The sequence below is a fragment of the Tursiops truncatus genome, chromosome 15 (assembly GCF_011762595.2).
Source record: "Tursiops truncatus isolate mTurTru1 chromosome 15, mTurTru1.mat.Y, whole genome shotgun sequence".
NCBI lineage: Eukaryota > Metazoa > Chordata > Mammalia > Artiodactyla > Delphinidae > Tursiops > Tursiops truncatus.
The window spans coordinates 68,036,125-68,052,871 of NC_047048.1; the positions used below are offsets into that span (position 1 = coordinate 68,036,125).

The 16,747-nt window shown below is 46.0% G+C and overlaps 1 protein-coding gene across 2 annotated transcripts in view; it reads right to left on the reverse strand.

Annotated features, from left to right (window-relative positions):
- Window positions 1-16,747, reverse strand: part of CHD6 (chromodomain helicase DNA binding protein 6) — a 212,201-nt gene that overhangs the window by 45,980 nt on the left and 149,474 nt on the right. For both annotated transcript variants that reach the window (XM_073792997.1, XM_019943878.3), the window contains 6 exons: window positions 10,606-10,770; window positions 9,159-9,338; window positions 8,019-8,129; window positions 6,185-6,387; window positions 4,908-5,107; window positions 3,835-3,994 (listed from right to left, as the gene is read on the reverse strand). In XM_073792997.1, coding sequence (XP_073649098.1) covers window positions 3,835-3,994; window positions 4,908-5,107; window positions 6,185-6,387; window positions 8,019-8,129; window positions 9,159-9,338; window positions 10,606-10,770 — 1,019 coding nt within the window. The remainder of the gene's footprint in view (window positions 1-3,834; window positions 3,995-4,907; window positions 5,108-6,184; window positions 6,388-8,018; window positions 8,130-9,158; window positions 9,339-10,605; window positions 10,771-16,747) is intronic.

The window sequence follows — 16,747 nt, forward strand, 5'->3', positions numbered from 1 at the left end:
ATCTCCATGTAAGTTGTTTAAAAAGAGGAACGAGGGCTTCCCTGGTGGTGCAGTGGTTGAGAGTCTGCCTGCCGATGCAGGGGACACGGGTTCGTGCCCCGGTCCGGGAGGATCCCACATGCCGCGGAGCGGCTGGGCCCGTGAGCCACGGCCGCTGAGCCTGTGCTCCGCAACGGGAGAGGCCACAGCAGTGAGAGGCCCACGTACAGCAAAAAAAAAAAAAAAAAAAAAAAAGAGCGACGAGAACACAAACAGCATGTAAAGTAAATACTACTTTAGAGAAGGTAAGAGGAGGCTGTGCGTTCCCACTGCTGGGCCCTGCACAGAGCATCTCTGGAAGAACCCAGTTAACCGTGGTCGCCTCTGGAGAGGGAAACAGGGGCGCTGGAGTGGGAGGAAAACTTACTTTTGACAAAAAATATTAGTTAACACGTGTATGTATTACCTATTCAAAAGGTGTTTAAATAACGAGGGGTTGAGGCCTCTAAAAAAACATAGTTTCTTAGATCTGGGTTGGAAGCGCCACTGTGGGCTTAAGTTGTAGGTGGCAACATAGAAGCCCAAACTCTTAGATGGGAAAGAACCCTTACTTTTCTGCCATACCATTCCTTACCTCAGCTGTCAATCAACTCAATTTCGAGATGTTTTTTCAAAGCTCAGAGAATGAGAACTCTAAGAATTTGCAATCGTCCCTGATCCTTCTGCCTAGCTGGCAGTAGCTGACGGCCTCCTTAGCAAGAACTGGAAAGAGGCTGTCTTAGGTATAGGATTCCTGCCCGCCTGGATCTACCTCAATCAGAGGAAGGCTTCCAGAAGACGTAAGATACAGCTGTGTCTATATCTCCAAAAAGAGGCAAAGGTGTTGACATCGGGCAGTATCTGCGGCACAGGAGAACAGAACTGAAAGCCAGTAGTATTCACCTATACTGCAAATGAGAAGTAAATCAACTCAGAGGACGGACAGACAACTCCTCTTAGAGAGCCACTTCCTCGCAGGCTGAGATGATAACCTCAGGTGGCATCTGACCTCACAGGGAAGGAGATCTGGAGCTGGTCTGTGACACCCTTCACTTCAGCCAAACAAAACCTATTAAAACTTTTGGCTGGCGGTATTCCCTTTTCTTTCATTTCTTTCTTCTTCTAGAAAACTATTCTCTTGGTATGAAATATACTTCCAGAAAGTGCATTTTGCATAAATGTACAGCTCGATGAATTTCCACATACCAAACGCACATGTGTATCCAATATCCAGATCAGGAAGCAGAACATTTCCCCGGAAGGCCCCCCCGGTAGGCCCTTCTGGTCACTATACCCACTCTGAACACACAGTCACTGTCCTGACTTCTTATAGCTTAGATTCGAAGCAGCTGCTTTTTAACCTTTTGAAGTTCTTTTGATAACAACTTCACGCCCCTAAATACTACATGTACTACTAATTACGCAAATGCTTTGAGTACTCACTATCTGTCAGCATGTATCAGCTCACTTAATCTTCATAACGATGCTGAGGTAGGAACTATTATCCTCATTTTTAAAATAATTCACCTGCAGGTAAGTAATGGGGCCAGGATTCAAATCCAGGCAGTCCTGACCCCAGAACCTTTCTTGATATTGGGTGATATCACATCTGATATTGGGGTGGCAGTAAATTTGCTAATTAACAGAGCCCACAATTCTAGAAGCTCACAGTCCAGTTATGCTAAAGAAACTCTGCCTGTTCTCTGGTGCACTTCAGGACAGAACCAGGACCCAAGATCAAAGAGTGGAAGATTCAAGGAAGCGGATTTTAGATTCAATATACAGAAGGACAATTAATTAGAATCATCTGGTAATTAAATGAGTACTGCTGAGAAGTGGTAAACTCCCATCACTAGGAAGGCTCAAGCAGAGGCTGGAGGAGTCCCTGTTGGGACACTGCCCACAGAATCCCCACGCTGCGTGGGAGGAGCTGCAAGACCCCTGCCGGCTCTGAATCTCTTGGCTGCTGAGCCAGGACTAAAGAGGACAGTACTCTCCGTCAGATTCAGATGAATAAACAGCAGTCAGCTTCTTCAAACCCAGAGAAGTGCTTTACTGCATTATTCTTTGATTCTCGGGGTAAGGCCCGCACTCAGGAAAGACCTTGGGGCTGGTGGTTAGAAATGTTAAGGAATTCCTCAAAGGTCACAGTTAGTTCGGCTCAACATCTGTGATCATCTGTGCGGGTGTCAAGCGAAGTTCTATGTTAATCTCTCCAGCTGGGGATGCGAGAGCCAAATGTTGCTGCTATGACTTAATAAGGCAAAACCCGAGTCCTTCGTGCTGCTCTTCATCGTTTACTGAATAGATTCTGATTCTGTCATGGCTACAAGCACCGCCATTCTCCAGCCTACGAGGCTGACGGCCACAGAGTTACCTGCTTTCTGTATTCCTCGTCACACGTGATGGATTCTTCTTCAGTCACAGCTCTCGTATTTGACCCTTTCTCCCCAATTCTACAGTCAGTACCCTAATCTAGGTCATCACGATCAATACTTAGTATTATGACAGAACTCTCCTAGTTGGCCATTCAGCTCCAGGTAAACACCTACTCCATCTTGCAAATTGTTACCGGATTAATTTTTCTCCGCCAGTATCACTTTTTATCATGTCTCACTTGTTCAAGAAATATGGTTGCTTAGTACTTACAGCAGACTCCTCAGTGAGCCTGCCATACCAGGTCTCCCATCAAGGAGCCCTCGTCCCTGCCAGCTTCCTTTCTGCTCCCTCACAGTGACTCTGATCCAGTCAGTGAACATGCCGTTGGGTCCTGCCCCAGCCAGGCTCTGCTATCAGCAGCAAGTGCCCTTTAAGTCTTGTCTTGAGACCTACTGCCCCAGAGAGCTTGTACCTTTGTGTGCGGTAGTTTTTATTACAGTATTGGGCATGAGACCTACCTTCAAATATTTGGAGGGATCAAAGGACAGGGTTAGACTTCAGCAGTAAAGGAAAAATAACCACAACCCAACAACTACAGAACCATTAGGTTGATGCTACAGGGAGGAAGAAAAGACCTAGCAAAACATCTTGATTTACAGGATAATACACTCTTTATAACCAGAGGTGTGCAAGCTGAGGCCTTCTCACTGCCTACCAGGAATACTGAGGAGGTAAGTCTTGCCTGGCCTAGGAAGCTGGGCTAGATGGTTGCCAAGGGTCCTTTTACTTCTAACAGATACACTGTACAGCGATGCAAGTACCCACATGCAAACCTGTCATTGTTTCGTGGCTGGGTGCCCTAACTCCCCCAAACTAAACTTCACAAGAACAGTTTCATTTTCTATCACTTTCTCCTTTATTTCCGCCTGCCCCACCCCAGCTCTTAGCCTCGGGATATAAAGAATACTATCTCAAATGAATGTCCACCAAACACCGGGAGGCCATGAATGTCAAAGCAAATCTGAAGATGAAGCAACCTGGCAAGCGGGGACGGCTGAGAGCGGTGGCCACCAAGGCCAGTCTTCTGCTCTCCCTGATGTGCCCTCAGGGGTGGAGGGAGGGAGAGGAAAAGGAGAGTGAGCAGTGAAATCACCAGCGTCCTCCGTGGATTTTGAGAGTCAGGTCAGAAGATCCTGTACGAACTGCTCTGGTAAGAGAGGCCGGGTTCCGGGGGAGAAAAGGGATGATTAAAGGAGGTAGAGAGGCTTCAATGCGACTGAACCCTGACCCAGTTTCGAGCACACAGCCTATCCGCCTTTCCAGACCTTGCACGGTGGTACAGGGGCATCAAGTGGCCTCCCACAGCCCTGTGGGGGGTCCCAGGAAGCCGTGCTGTCAGAGCGGAGCTGCCACCAGGGGTGAGGGGGGCACACTCACTTGTTGCAGTGCTGTTTGAGGTGCTTCTTGTAGCCATCATCGTGCAAGACCACCTCGGGGTTGCAGGTGGCCAGCCAGTCTGCGTTCTTTAACTCCGGGAGCAGCAGCTGGTTCTTCGTTTTCTTCCCCTTCCTCCCTCTGGGGACTGGAGCGGACAACCCTGAGACAGAAAGGTACGGAACATGAGCCGAGACGGCTTAAACGCAGCTGTCGGAACAGAGCTGGCCTAGGGTGGCAAAGAGGCAACCAGGCTATGCACGGTGGCCCTGGACGACAGGCCCCACTCCTCCATCCCCCAGGCAGGGATGGCGAGGAGACAGCCGGTCCCCTACTTAGTAACCCCTAGGACCATTCAGTCAGGCAGCAAGAATCTACCGAGTGTCCTGCAGGATCAAGAAAGGTGTAGCAGGGCTTCCCTGGTGGCGCAGTGGTTGAGAGTCCGCCTGCTGATGCAGGGGACACGGGTTCCTGCCCCAGTCCGGGAAGATCCCACATGCTGCCGAGAGGCCGGGCCCGTGAGCCATGGCTGCTGAGCCTGCGCTTCCGGAGCCTGTGCTCTGCCCAGTGGGAGAGGCCACAACAGTGAGAGGCCCGCGTACCGCAAAAAAAAAAAAAAAAGAAAGGTGTAGCAGAACCTGTGCCCGTGGGGACCTCACAGCCTAGCCGGGGAAAAGGAATGCTCGGTCTGAGACGTGAAGGTGAGCTGTGTCTCAGCACAAGGAAGGAGCAGTACAACGAAATGCACAGACAGAGGTGGAACTGAGGCAGGGCACGCTGTGTGAGTCCCCATATCAGAGAAGGAACCCCTGTGACACCCCGGTTAGTGGGCAGGACCGGCACGTGGGGAACTTCAAGAGGGCCCACCTGCACTTAAACGAAATATCACAGCTAACACTGGATGATTCTGAGGGAGAATGGACATGGAAAACACCAGCATCCTTTCCCACAGGTAGCCTTCTGGAAATACACCCGAGGAAGAGATGTGCCCAAAGCACGGCAACACGGGCCCACATGGGAGGAGAGAGGGAACCACAGGGGTTTGCTTCTCGGCTACGGCCCGTGCCACCCCTCACCTGAGTGGTTCTGGAGGGTCTGGGCCTGCCCATCTTTGGTAGGCGTGATCAGTTCCCAAATGAAACTCTTGATCTTCTCGTCCCCCTTGTAGTGCTTGACACAGTACACCAGCAGGGCCCGGCAAATCATCTCCATGTCCTTCTCGTTCAGATGCCACTTGAATCTTCCATGGGTCAGAATGTCCTTCCACCGGCCCCAGCTGAGAGTGGAAATACAGAATGGTGTTAGAGGGCGGAAGGGCCACGCATGCCTTCAACATTGCAGGACAAACAGGAGCCGAGTGCTTCTCAACCCCTGCTGGGCTTCCTGATCACCCTGAGGGCTTTGTCCTGAAAGACCTTCGAGGATCGCATACTGTAGCACACCAAATGTCACTGAGGTGACCTGGACACTGGACACAGAGAGCTTCATACGACCACTAGAATGTTAAGAAGGGAGGGATGAAAATATCTGGAGCGAGGAATAAGTCTGGAATTAAAACAGAGTCCAGGACTTCCCTGGTGGCACAGTGGTTAAGAATCCACCTGCCAATGCAGGGGACATGGGTTCAATCCCCGGTCCAGGAAGATCCCACGTGCTGCGGAGCAACTAAACGCGTGCGCCACAACTACAGAGCCTGCGCTCTAGAGCCCGCGAGCCACAACTACTGAGCCCACGTGCCACAACTACTGAAGTCCGTGCGCCTACAGCCCGTGCTCCACAACAAGATAAGCCACCGCAATGAGAAGCCCGCGCACCGCAATGAAGAGTAGCCCCCACTTGCCGCAACTAGAGAAAGCCCGTGCGCAGCAACGAAGACCCAATGCAGCCAAAAACAAATAAAAATAAATAAATCTATTAAAAAAATTATTAAAAAACCCAACTGACTCCAGCTGCAGTATTTGAAAGCAATGGTGAGCTCCCAGAAGCTAAACCCTCCACTTCTACCAGAGCCAGAGCCCTGCATGAATCATGCCTTAACTCTAACATCTGCTACACTGATTCCTTATATGTCTTTGGGGGGAAAAGGCAGGAAATCAGTACCAGGCAGTAAATTAGTACCAGAGATCTGCCGTGACAAGCATATGAGAAAATCACGGCCCGTCTACAACATGGCAGCAGAGTGCAGTGACTGAGGGGGGCCGCGGGCAGAAGGCACAGCTCCCTCTTCTGCCAACAGAGCCTCCATCAGCCCAGACCCCAGAGGTGAGTGGAGAGACACACTGGACAAATCTCAGGGACTGAACCAAAGAGGGGAAAACAACAACAAGAACAAACAGGTGAAGCCAATACCCACCCAAAGATGAGCAGGTTCTTCTCCACCCGGAAGCACTCGGCTCGGAGGTAGCGTCTGGTTTTGTCATTGAGGCGCCTGGACCTCGTGGGCCTCTCATCAGAGTCACTGTCCAACTCTGAAAACTCCATGAGCTCATCCTCCTCAAAAGAATTGTAGTGTTTGGTCTGCTTCCTCACGCGCGGGCGGTCAATCACTAAGCTTTCCTGGAAACAAGAGAGGACTGCTGGGGAGAAAGTCCCCTTCACTCTCCCTGTATCGCAATGCAGATCCTGCTGCTGTTCCTCAGGACACATTTGGGAAAGAACCACCCCCATCTCGTCCTCCAGCAGGAAAGCCTCTTCCCAGCACACCTGCCATGTCCATGACAAGCAGAGGGGACACTCTGGGACTTGATGAAGTTGGTGTGTCCCTCCGCCCCCAGTGCTGGCCGCCCCCATCTGCTGGTTTTGCAGTCTAACGGGGGCCTAGGCAGGCGAGGACCCCCAGCGCCAGAGTGGCCTCCTGTTCTTGCCAAGAAGGGTGGGAGTGGTGCACCCCAGCTGTTGTGCCCGGCATGCGGAGGCCGCCTGTGCTCTGGAGACAGGAGGAGTCGGAGAGCTCCATCTGCTCAGCAACTTTTGGAAGACGAACACAAGTTACCGCCACTTCATTCTGCCTTCCACTGGTGCCACTAACCTTTTGTCTTTCATGGAAAAGATAACCTCTAGCTCAGGAAACTCACCCATTCTGGCGGCTCCCTTGGCCAAGACCATCACTTCTCTGGTCTCCATCACTTCATGCTTCTCGCCCCTCCCCCCATGCCTCTTCCCAAAGCTCAGCTAAGCTCCTGCATACTGTCTCAGGGCAAGAGCTTTTTCTTCCCCCTCTTGCCCACTGTCCTGCACACAGAGTACTCCCTGACTGTGACATTGTTAAACACTATAAACAGGTTATTAAGGGGACTGCAGAATCCTCCTACCAGGAGAAAAGAGGTTGGATGAAGCAACCTCTGGCGATCCTACGGAAAAATAGTTAAGGCTGGACGCTGGTTACTGAATCAGCTAGATGTAAGCAGGGACAGTCTCCTGGGTCTGTGAGTCCATGAGAGTTCAACACTCACCCAAGAAGACAGGCAGAAAGTGATGTGTGCTCATCCCTGAGGGAGGTAACTGGGTCAGAGATGGAGGGAGGGGAAACTAACAGGTATGGGCTGCCTCACATGGGCTGGGCAGCCACCTTCACAATGTTATCTCTAACTCTGCCAAGTGGGCGTCACCACCTCCTTTGTTCACATGTCTTTTTTCACTCTCTCAGTGAGGTCAGTTCCGCTGCCCAAAGACATACAGCTGGTCAGTGGCAGAGCCAGTGTTCAAACTCTGGTTTTATTCCAAGGCCATTCTCTTTCTCATGTTCAGAAATAGGAAAATTCAAGATACTGAAAAGAATGGAGGTGAACCCAACAAACTTTTCTTCACCATGCTTTTTTCCTCTAATGTTTGTCGGAGGTAAAGTTCCTTGCATAGGAAGTGTTGAAATAGAGGAAAACGGTCACATGCCAAGGATAGGATTTTGGCTTGGGTCAGAGGGCTGATCTTGACCTGTCTGGCCAGTTCCAGTTCTAATTGTTTTTATCGAATTTCCTGGACACCCAGCAGACTGTATGCCCCATTAGGTCACTTTAAAGATAACATTTCTCGAGCTCTATGTGCCAGGCATGTTTTAAGTGGGTTACATACAGCACCTTATTTAAGAACTAAGGCTTAGGAGTAAATAATGATTTGAGCTGGTAGGAATTTACGGTCCCATAAGACACCAGTGAAATGTTCAATGAAATAAAATATTCTCAGTGCTGTACCTTCTCACTCTTTGCTTCAGTGTCCAGTTCAGCTATTTTAGCCCATTTCTGCCAAAAGTTTGGGTCATCTAAGGAAATATCCGTTCTGTTTCCTGAAGCCACAAAGCTAGCCTGTGAAGAAGAAAGAGCCAATAAACTGTACTTGAACACAAATTGTAAAACACCTGTGTGATCTCAAATGCACCAGAGACTCAAGAATATTCTCCATCCGCATTCAAAATCAAAACCCCTAACAGAGCTGCCAAAATGAAAGTGAAAATCTTGAAGCTATTGTTTTAAAATTTTATTTTAAAGGTGGGGTGAGGATATTACAATTTCAACCTACAGGATCATTTTTTATAACTTAAACTCGGAAGCAGGAGGACAACCCCTGGGAGATGATGGCAACGTATGTCCAGTTGCCCGTGAAACGGCTGATTCTTAAAACTTCCCTGGATATAGATTTTCTTTCAGTTCACCAATCCCCAGGTTTCCACTCTGGGCAAGGCCCTGGCTGGGCCATATGAGGTGTACAGAGATGAGCTATGCCTCTAAAGCACAAAATGTCCCTGAAAAAGCCCTTCCCCCATAAGCCACCAAACAGGTGATTTGATCACACAGGTCATGAAGCTCACAGAACCTACGGTGAGAGAACCTGAGAGTGATCTGACAAGTGGTCTGGTTAGTTGAGTTCTAAATCCAGCAACCTGACGGGCAGAGGAAAAAGGCACCTAGACTAGAAGCTGGGAATCTTGAATAAAATCTCTTGTCTCATGAAATGAACAAAGTACGTGTTCACTGGAATTTCAACTCCCAGATCAAGGAGTGCTCTCCAAGGGACTCGGGATGACCATTCGAGGGTTCTGGAGCAGTCTCCGTGAATAGTGAAGAAGGCAAACTGCAAACCCAAGTGTCTATCCTGCCCACGGAAGATCAGCTCCAAGGATTCAGAGTGGTGATTTCTTTTCTAGATTGTGACCCATTATTCAAAGCCTCTCTAAGAACCTGCATCTTCAGGGTGGCACACAGAACAGTTGTGTAGCCAGACCATTTCAACGGTTTGCATTTAGACAAACAGAAGCTGGGCTAATGAGGGTCAAAGAATAAAGACTCTTCTTTCCACTGCCACCCCACGTGGACTCTGCGGAAAGGGCCTTATACCTTGGCAAAAGTGGATCCTTTCCCTTCAGACTGGATGGTGATGGTGTGGGTTCTCCTCTGCAGAATCTGGTCTATGTCTTCTTCACAGAACTTGGAGCCTTCGTCTTCCTCATCCATTAAGGCACCATAAGCACCTTTCCGGAGCAAGTCCTCTACCTCCATTTTTGAAAGCTGCTGTACCTGGACAGGTCACCAAAGGCTACTCACAAAGTGGGAAATGCACAGGAGAAAAACAGCCTGAAATCTGACCTTCATGATTCAGTACCCAGTTCCTCCACTAATTGCACATGTCAGAAGACTAAAGACACAAGATTTAGAAAATGAAAACCCAGATAGACACTCAAGAGAATGATGGGGAGGGCAGGCAGACAATCCTCCAGGGAGCTCTGGAATAAAACCCAGCACACGACCCAGTGGCCCTAACATTCCTCAGGATGCTGGTTATTATCAAGTGTCACAAACCATTAAAACTATGCACCACTGAAGAGAATATATTTCATGTTTATTTTATGTTTTAGTTTGAGTCTGTATCTTTAAAAACCTCCAGATGTACCAAATGAGCTAAAGAATAATGAGTTATTCATTATTAAATAAATACAACAGTATTGGAAATGATGTCATTTCTTAACTAAAGAAAGGATCCCATGCCAAGTGTTATCTTCTCAACTGCTTGTTGAAAACAGGAAATGGGAGTTCAAAACACCCTTTCCTGGTTCTAATTAAGAATCTGGTTCTCTTTATATCAATCACAGGAGGGAATTCCATGACTCCCAGCACTGGTAACTTGAAGTATTAAACTTAGCAACATACGCATAGCTAAGAGGATGTAGAACATCTGGACTAAAGACAACTCAGAAGGGCCAGAGATTAAGGAGATATTCGGCTTTGTTTGCCTAGACTTTAATACAATTCAAGAATCTTAGCAGCAATTTTTATCCCCTCTAGAGGGGAAAAGAAGATTGTATTAACTGCCATAGTTCAAGCTGATCCTTCATTCATTCATTTTTTCATTGATCATCATGCATTGAATGTCTCTAACATGCCAAGTACTGTTAGGGGTGCCGGGTAAGATAAAATAGCTCACCTTCAGGGAGCTCGAAGTCTGTAGTATGAGATAAAAAGCATGGTGATAATTTAGAGTTAAGCGTTAAGATCTACTGATTTCCAACAGGCAATGTGTAAAACTCTATTTACTGAAATGTTACTGCATGTTGGGCAATCCTACCACCCAACTGCTCCTACAGATTCCTTTACTCATCTATAAAATGCAGAGACCTGAACCTGAATTACCCTCTATTGCAGGGAATTACCCATTAAAGATGTGCGGCCTGACTCAATTTAGTGAAAGGGAACCTTAAAATGGCTGTAGGAATGAAGAATTCAGAGAGGCCCTGGGCTGCATGATAAATTCTTCTCTAGGCTCGAAAGCAGGTACCAGCATACTCACTCCATTCGTGCTGCCTTTTCGGTTGATGTCCTGAAGGACAGCCTTGTCCAGACCCAGCTTCAGGCTGGCCTTGTCAAACATTTCCCGCTCGTAGGAGTTCCGTGTAATGAGGCGATACACCTTCACGGCTTTACTCTGGCCTATCCGGTGACATCGGGCCTGAGCCTGGGAAGGAAGGAGGGTCACACACATCGTGTCACCAGACAGAACGGAAGCAGCCCAAGGAACGGGGAAATGCTTATATTCCACGTGGGGAGAGTGGCTGGCTCTCACAGTTACGAGTCATGGGACTGATTCTGGAATAGAATTCACCCAGATGCCAGCTACCCCTTCAAGAGCACCCATTTCATTGCCCGTTATTTACTGAGTGACTGCTGTATGCTGGGACAAAGTGATGAGAAGGACCTGGCTTCCTACCCTCCCTAGCCTGTGGTCTGAGTGCAGGCACTCATTCCCAGGATGCTGTCTTGCTCTCTGGGGAAATGTCTCACCCAGAGCAAGCAGCACCACTCTTTAAGTTTTCTCATTTTAATACAGAAATTTTCATAGACGAAAGTAGAGAAAAGTATAAGGACCTCTTATGGTCAACTCTTGCTTCATCTCTGCTATGCCTCTACCCTCCAAGATTACTATGAAGCAAACCCTTGGCATCATATTGATTCATCCTCACATATTCCAATATGTATTTCTAAACATAAGGACTCTTGTAAAATGTATTACCATCGCTATACTTCAAAAAATTAATACTAAGTACTAACTATCTAGTGTTCCAATTTCCCTGCTCATCTCATAATATTTCTTTAAGTTTGATTGTTTGCATCAGGATCCCAATAAAGCCCATGCAGTGTAACTGGCTGATATATCTCTGCCTTTGATCTCTCCTATTCTTCCAAATGCCAGTTACTTGTTGAAGAGACCAGGTATCTGTCCTACAGTTTCTCACAGTCTATATTCTGCTGCCTGCACTTTGGCTGTGTCACTGAATGGATTCCTCCGTTCCCTTTATTTCCTCTAAACTGGAGTTATACCTTGAGACTTGATCAGGTTAAGATTTTACCTTTGGCAAGTGTAATCCATAGTTGGTGTATAAATTTCCATCAAAAGGTACATGATGTCTGGTTGTCTTTCTTTCGAATTGATGATCATTGCCTAGATCCATGATTTCATTAGCGGTTACAATTCCCCTCATCAATTTTTTGGTTACCCTGATGTACAGTTCATATAGGAGAGACAAGCTAAATGTCTGATTCTTTCTCTTTATTTAATCAGTTTCCAAATGAACACCCTCCAAAAGTGACTAATGAAGAGTTTTATAATTAGTTTCTTAAGGAATACAATGCAAGTATGCATTTAAGTAGTATCTGTGCTATTTTTTACTGCATTGCTGTTTTATTTTTTTAATAAAATTTATTTGTTTGTTTATTTATTTATGGCTGCGTTGGGTCTTAGTTGCTGTGTGCAGGCGTTCTCTAGTTGTGGCGAGCGGGGCTACTCTTCATTGCAGTGTGCAGGCTTCTCATCGTGGTGGCTTCTCTTTGTTGCAGAGCACGGGCTCTAGGCACACAGGCTTCAGTAGTCGTGGCATGCAGGCTCAGTAGTTGTGGCTCTCGGGCTCTAGAGCACAGGCTCAGTAGTTGTGGCACACGGGTTTAGTTGCTCCGTGGCATGTGGTATCTTCCCAGACCAGGGCTCAAACCTGTGTCTCCTGCATTGGCAGGTGGATTCTTAACCACTGCACCACCAGGGAAGTCCCTGTTTCTTAATGCTATTCAAATACGGCCTATGGAAAACTCCTCAAGTTGGCTCCTGAGTTCTTTTTTCTTTTTTTTTGTGGTACGCGGGCCTCTCACTGTTGTGGCCTCTCCCGTTGTGGAGCGCAGGCTCAGCGGCCATGGCTCACGGGCCCAGCCGCTTCGCGGCATGTGGGATCTTCCTGGACCGGGGCACGAACCCGCGTCCCCTGCATCGGCAGGCGGACTCTCAACCACTGCGCCACCAGGGAAGCCCGCTCCTGAGTTCTTTTGACATGATTCAGTCAAATATGGAAAGGAGGAAAACTATGAAAAATTCTGGTATTATATTTGGAGGTGTCAGTATGAACTCACAGTTAGGGGTGTGTGTGTGTGTGTGCGTGTGTGTGTGTGAATATACACATAGATAAAGAAAAAGATATGGATATGTCTGTATTTATATTTGTATGTTATATCAAAGACCAGCAGTATCTAACAGCTCCCTTGCTTTCTGGTATGACAACATGTTCCATGCTCCCATTGTATATTTCCTGCCCAAACCTGGATTCAGTTATTTTTTCAAGTAGTCCAAGAGCTTCTTTCAGTGGGAAGTGGCAGTAGAGACAACAGTCTGCATGCTCTAGGGACGCTCCCTGCCACTAGGTTGGTCATTGTTCCTGGGCCTACTCAGTGGGTAAAAGCAGAAGCGTTTGTGTGTGTGTAGTGTATACGATCACGGGCACACATAAGACAAATTACATCATGAAATCATACTGATATTTTCATTCAAATTTGGGACTACGGGGTTTTAACTTCATTAACTATACATCTGTATTGCTTTTTAACCATGTTGAAAAGCTCAGTTCTTAACCATGCCAATATCATTACTCATCTGATTTATCCCGCAAATACATGAAATATCAGAAAAACGGTATCACCATGATCACCACCGAAACATAACTACTGAAAACAATGTAAGGTTTACTGCCCTCCCACACTGGGATATATCCCACCAAGAATGTACGAACTCCAGTGTTTTAAATTTTAAATACACACTGGGGCTTCCCTGGTGGCACAGTGGATAAGAATCTGCCTGCCAATGCAGGAGACACAGGTTCGATCCCTGGTCCGGGAAGATCCCACATGCTGCGGAGCAACTAAGCCCGTGCACCACAACTACTGAGCCTGCGCTCTAGAGCCTGTGAGCCATAACTACTGAAGCCCGTGTGCTTAGAGCCCGTGCACCACAATGAAGAGAAGCCCCCGCTTGCCACAACTAGAGAAAGCCCGCGCACAGCAACTAAGACCCAACACAGCCAAAAATAAATAAATTTATTAAAAAAATAAAAAATAAAAAAATAAATACACACTGGCAGATAAGTTTCTTTTTCACAGTGGCAGGATCAGCACTTTCTGTGTAATCTAGGACTGAGCAAATGTGTAAATATACTGAGGGTAACAGGAGCCAGGGTTTTCATTGCTGAAGAAGGAAGTTACAAATATGGAAAGAAGAAAAACTAGAACAACTCTGTGGCATTAGAATGGATTTGGAGGTATCAGTATTAATTCATGGTTAGATGTGCACATATGTGTATAAAACCACACAAAGACATGAATGTGTGTGCATCTGTTTACGTAGACACATGCATGTGTATACACACATATACATATGAATGCATGTTATGTATATATATTCCCTGTGTGTGTATGTATGTAGTCTAGCTGTGTCCACTGAGAGGGCCTAGAAGAAATGGCATCCCAGTAGCAAAGAACATAACGAACCCTCAGATCTTGGTTTCTAAACTCCATTCTCCATAACAAGAGAGGACAAGGCATGTGAGAGAAATGATTAATTCCAGGGCCAGGGTAGTCAAAGTACAGGATGAGCCTGAAACGTATCACTGTGCCGGAATATAAGGAAGTACTCAAAGAATGATGGAGACGCATCAAAATAACACCTGAAACCTACGAGGCTTCCGCTGGTTAGGTCCAGGACGATCTGAACATCAAAGTAAATATCGTATGGAATATAACCCACTGAATAAAAGAAGAACCCATGAGTACATACTGACATAAATAAACTAATGGGAGAAAAGGGAAAACTCTTCCTCAGAGTAGAAAGTAACTAAAAAATGTAGAATGACTGTTAGAAAATCACCACTTTGCAACCATAACAGTGATGGCTGATCCAGGCAAAAATAATCAAAGGAAACTAAAACCAGTGGGTGAAACTTTGATGAGGAACAGGATATTTACATAGTCTCAAAGCTTCTCTCCAAAGCTACTTAGTAATTTCAAAGGGAAAAATAGCAACTTCATAGTAGAGAAATCCGGCAGACGCCACTAACTAAGCTCAAAGTACTTATTATCAACAAATGGACATCATGTTCCTCTCAACATGACACACTGAGAAGACATATCACTTCGAGGTATCACTAAACCTGAACTCAATCCTGAGGAAATACAGACACAAAATAAGGGCCTATCTATAAGATATCTAGCCTGTACCCTTCAAAGACATCAAGGTCGTGAAAGGAAAAGAAAGATCAAGGCACTGACCCATTAAAGGAGACATGAGAACTAAACGAAGTGGGTGATCCTAGTTTGGATCTTGGGGGACTAACAACTATAAAGAATGTTGAAAGAAATGATAAAATTTGAATATGAACTATGGATTAGAGATACTATTCTTATTTCTTTATTCTGAGAACTGAACCCTGGTTATATAAGAGAACGTCCTTGCACTTAGGAAATACACACTAAGGCACTCAGGGGACAACTTACTCTCAGATGGTTCAGACAAAAAGTGGCGTGTGTGTGCGTGCACACACGTGTGTAGGTCTCTATGTACTCAGAGAGACAGGAGAGAGTTAGGGCAGAAATGATAAAGTAAATGAGGCAAAATGTTAGCAGTTGGTGAATCTGGATAAAGGGTATATTGGAGCTGCAAACTGAAATTATAACACAATGAAGATACTGAAAAATGAAATACAAACATTTGAGCATAACTCTTGGGGTTATGCTGTCCATATCATATAGAGCTAGGTTCAACTGTTTCATTTCGCTTTTGAATTTTAGGGATTGATTTTTCCCACATTAATTTAACCACAATGAAGGGAGTGGGAAAGAAAAAAACTAAACCAAGTAACCTTGGAAATTGGTATTTTGATTGTATACTTTAAGACCAATGACCTAAAAAACACTTTAGTCCAATATTACGCACAAGTAAATTTTTTTGTAGAATATGGGTTAGTAATTCTGAAACTACTTTATGCATATACGAAGATCGAACAAATGAGTAAATGTACTGTGTTATGACAATGAGACCAGGCTTCTCACAGCCAGAGGAAGGAGTTATGAATTCGGAAGAGTGCAGAAGGCTAGAAGGAATCCTGTGATGTTGGACTGGAATCAGAAATCTCACTACAGATGGATAGACAGGGAATAAATACAGAGGTGTGGTACCAGCGCTTGTGTCAGTATGCACATCTGTATTTCCTAGCTCTGTCTGCTCAGAGTCTAGAACCAGTAACACTCCAGTGGCAATGGGCACACCTAGTAGCCAGACCTTGGTTTCTAAATGCCGTTCTCAACTAAAAGGAACCAAGGAGCCTTGGAGGAACAGTCAGTTCCATGGATATGGCAGGAAAAATGTAACATGAACCTGAGTGTCTTGTGGTGCCAGAAAATAAGAAGTGCTCACAAACTGACAGGAGCATGTCTAAAGGACAGAGGAGCCAACCTGAAGGGCCTCCTAATGACCAAATCTGGACGGCAAAATAAACAGTGCGAGTAGTGCATTATAACCTATAACGTAAAATCGATATCCAGGAGTCCATACCAATACAAATACATAAAGAAATGGGGGACAAAGGACAGCTGTTCTTTACAGTAGGACTCCAATTCCTACTGTAGAAGGAATGACTGAAATAGAAAATTACCGTTTGCCAAACACCGTCGTAATAATTACTGAAGGCAAGAACCACTGATGAGTGCTAAAATTAATAGGCAAAAGTATGATAGGAAACAGGATATTTATAGCATCTCAAAATATCTCCTCCCAACATACTGACTACGTTTCAAGATAAAAATAGTAACTTTACAGTGGAGAGACCTGGCAGACACCACCTCAACCAAGTAATCAAGGTTAACATCACAAGTAATAAGACATATCGACATCATGTACCCCCTGAGAAGGATATAACATCACTTCTATGATATTCTTGCCAAAAATACATAACCTCAAATCTGATCATGAGAGAAACATCAGGCAAACACAAAGTGAGAAACAATTCTACAAAGCGGCTGGTCAGTATCCTTCCAAAGTGTCAAGGTCACGAAAGCTAAGGAAAGACAGGAGATGTCACAGATTGGAGGCGGCTAAGGAGTTGTAACTTCTAAAGGAGATGTGA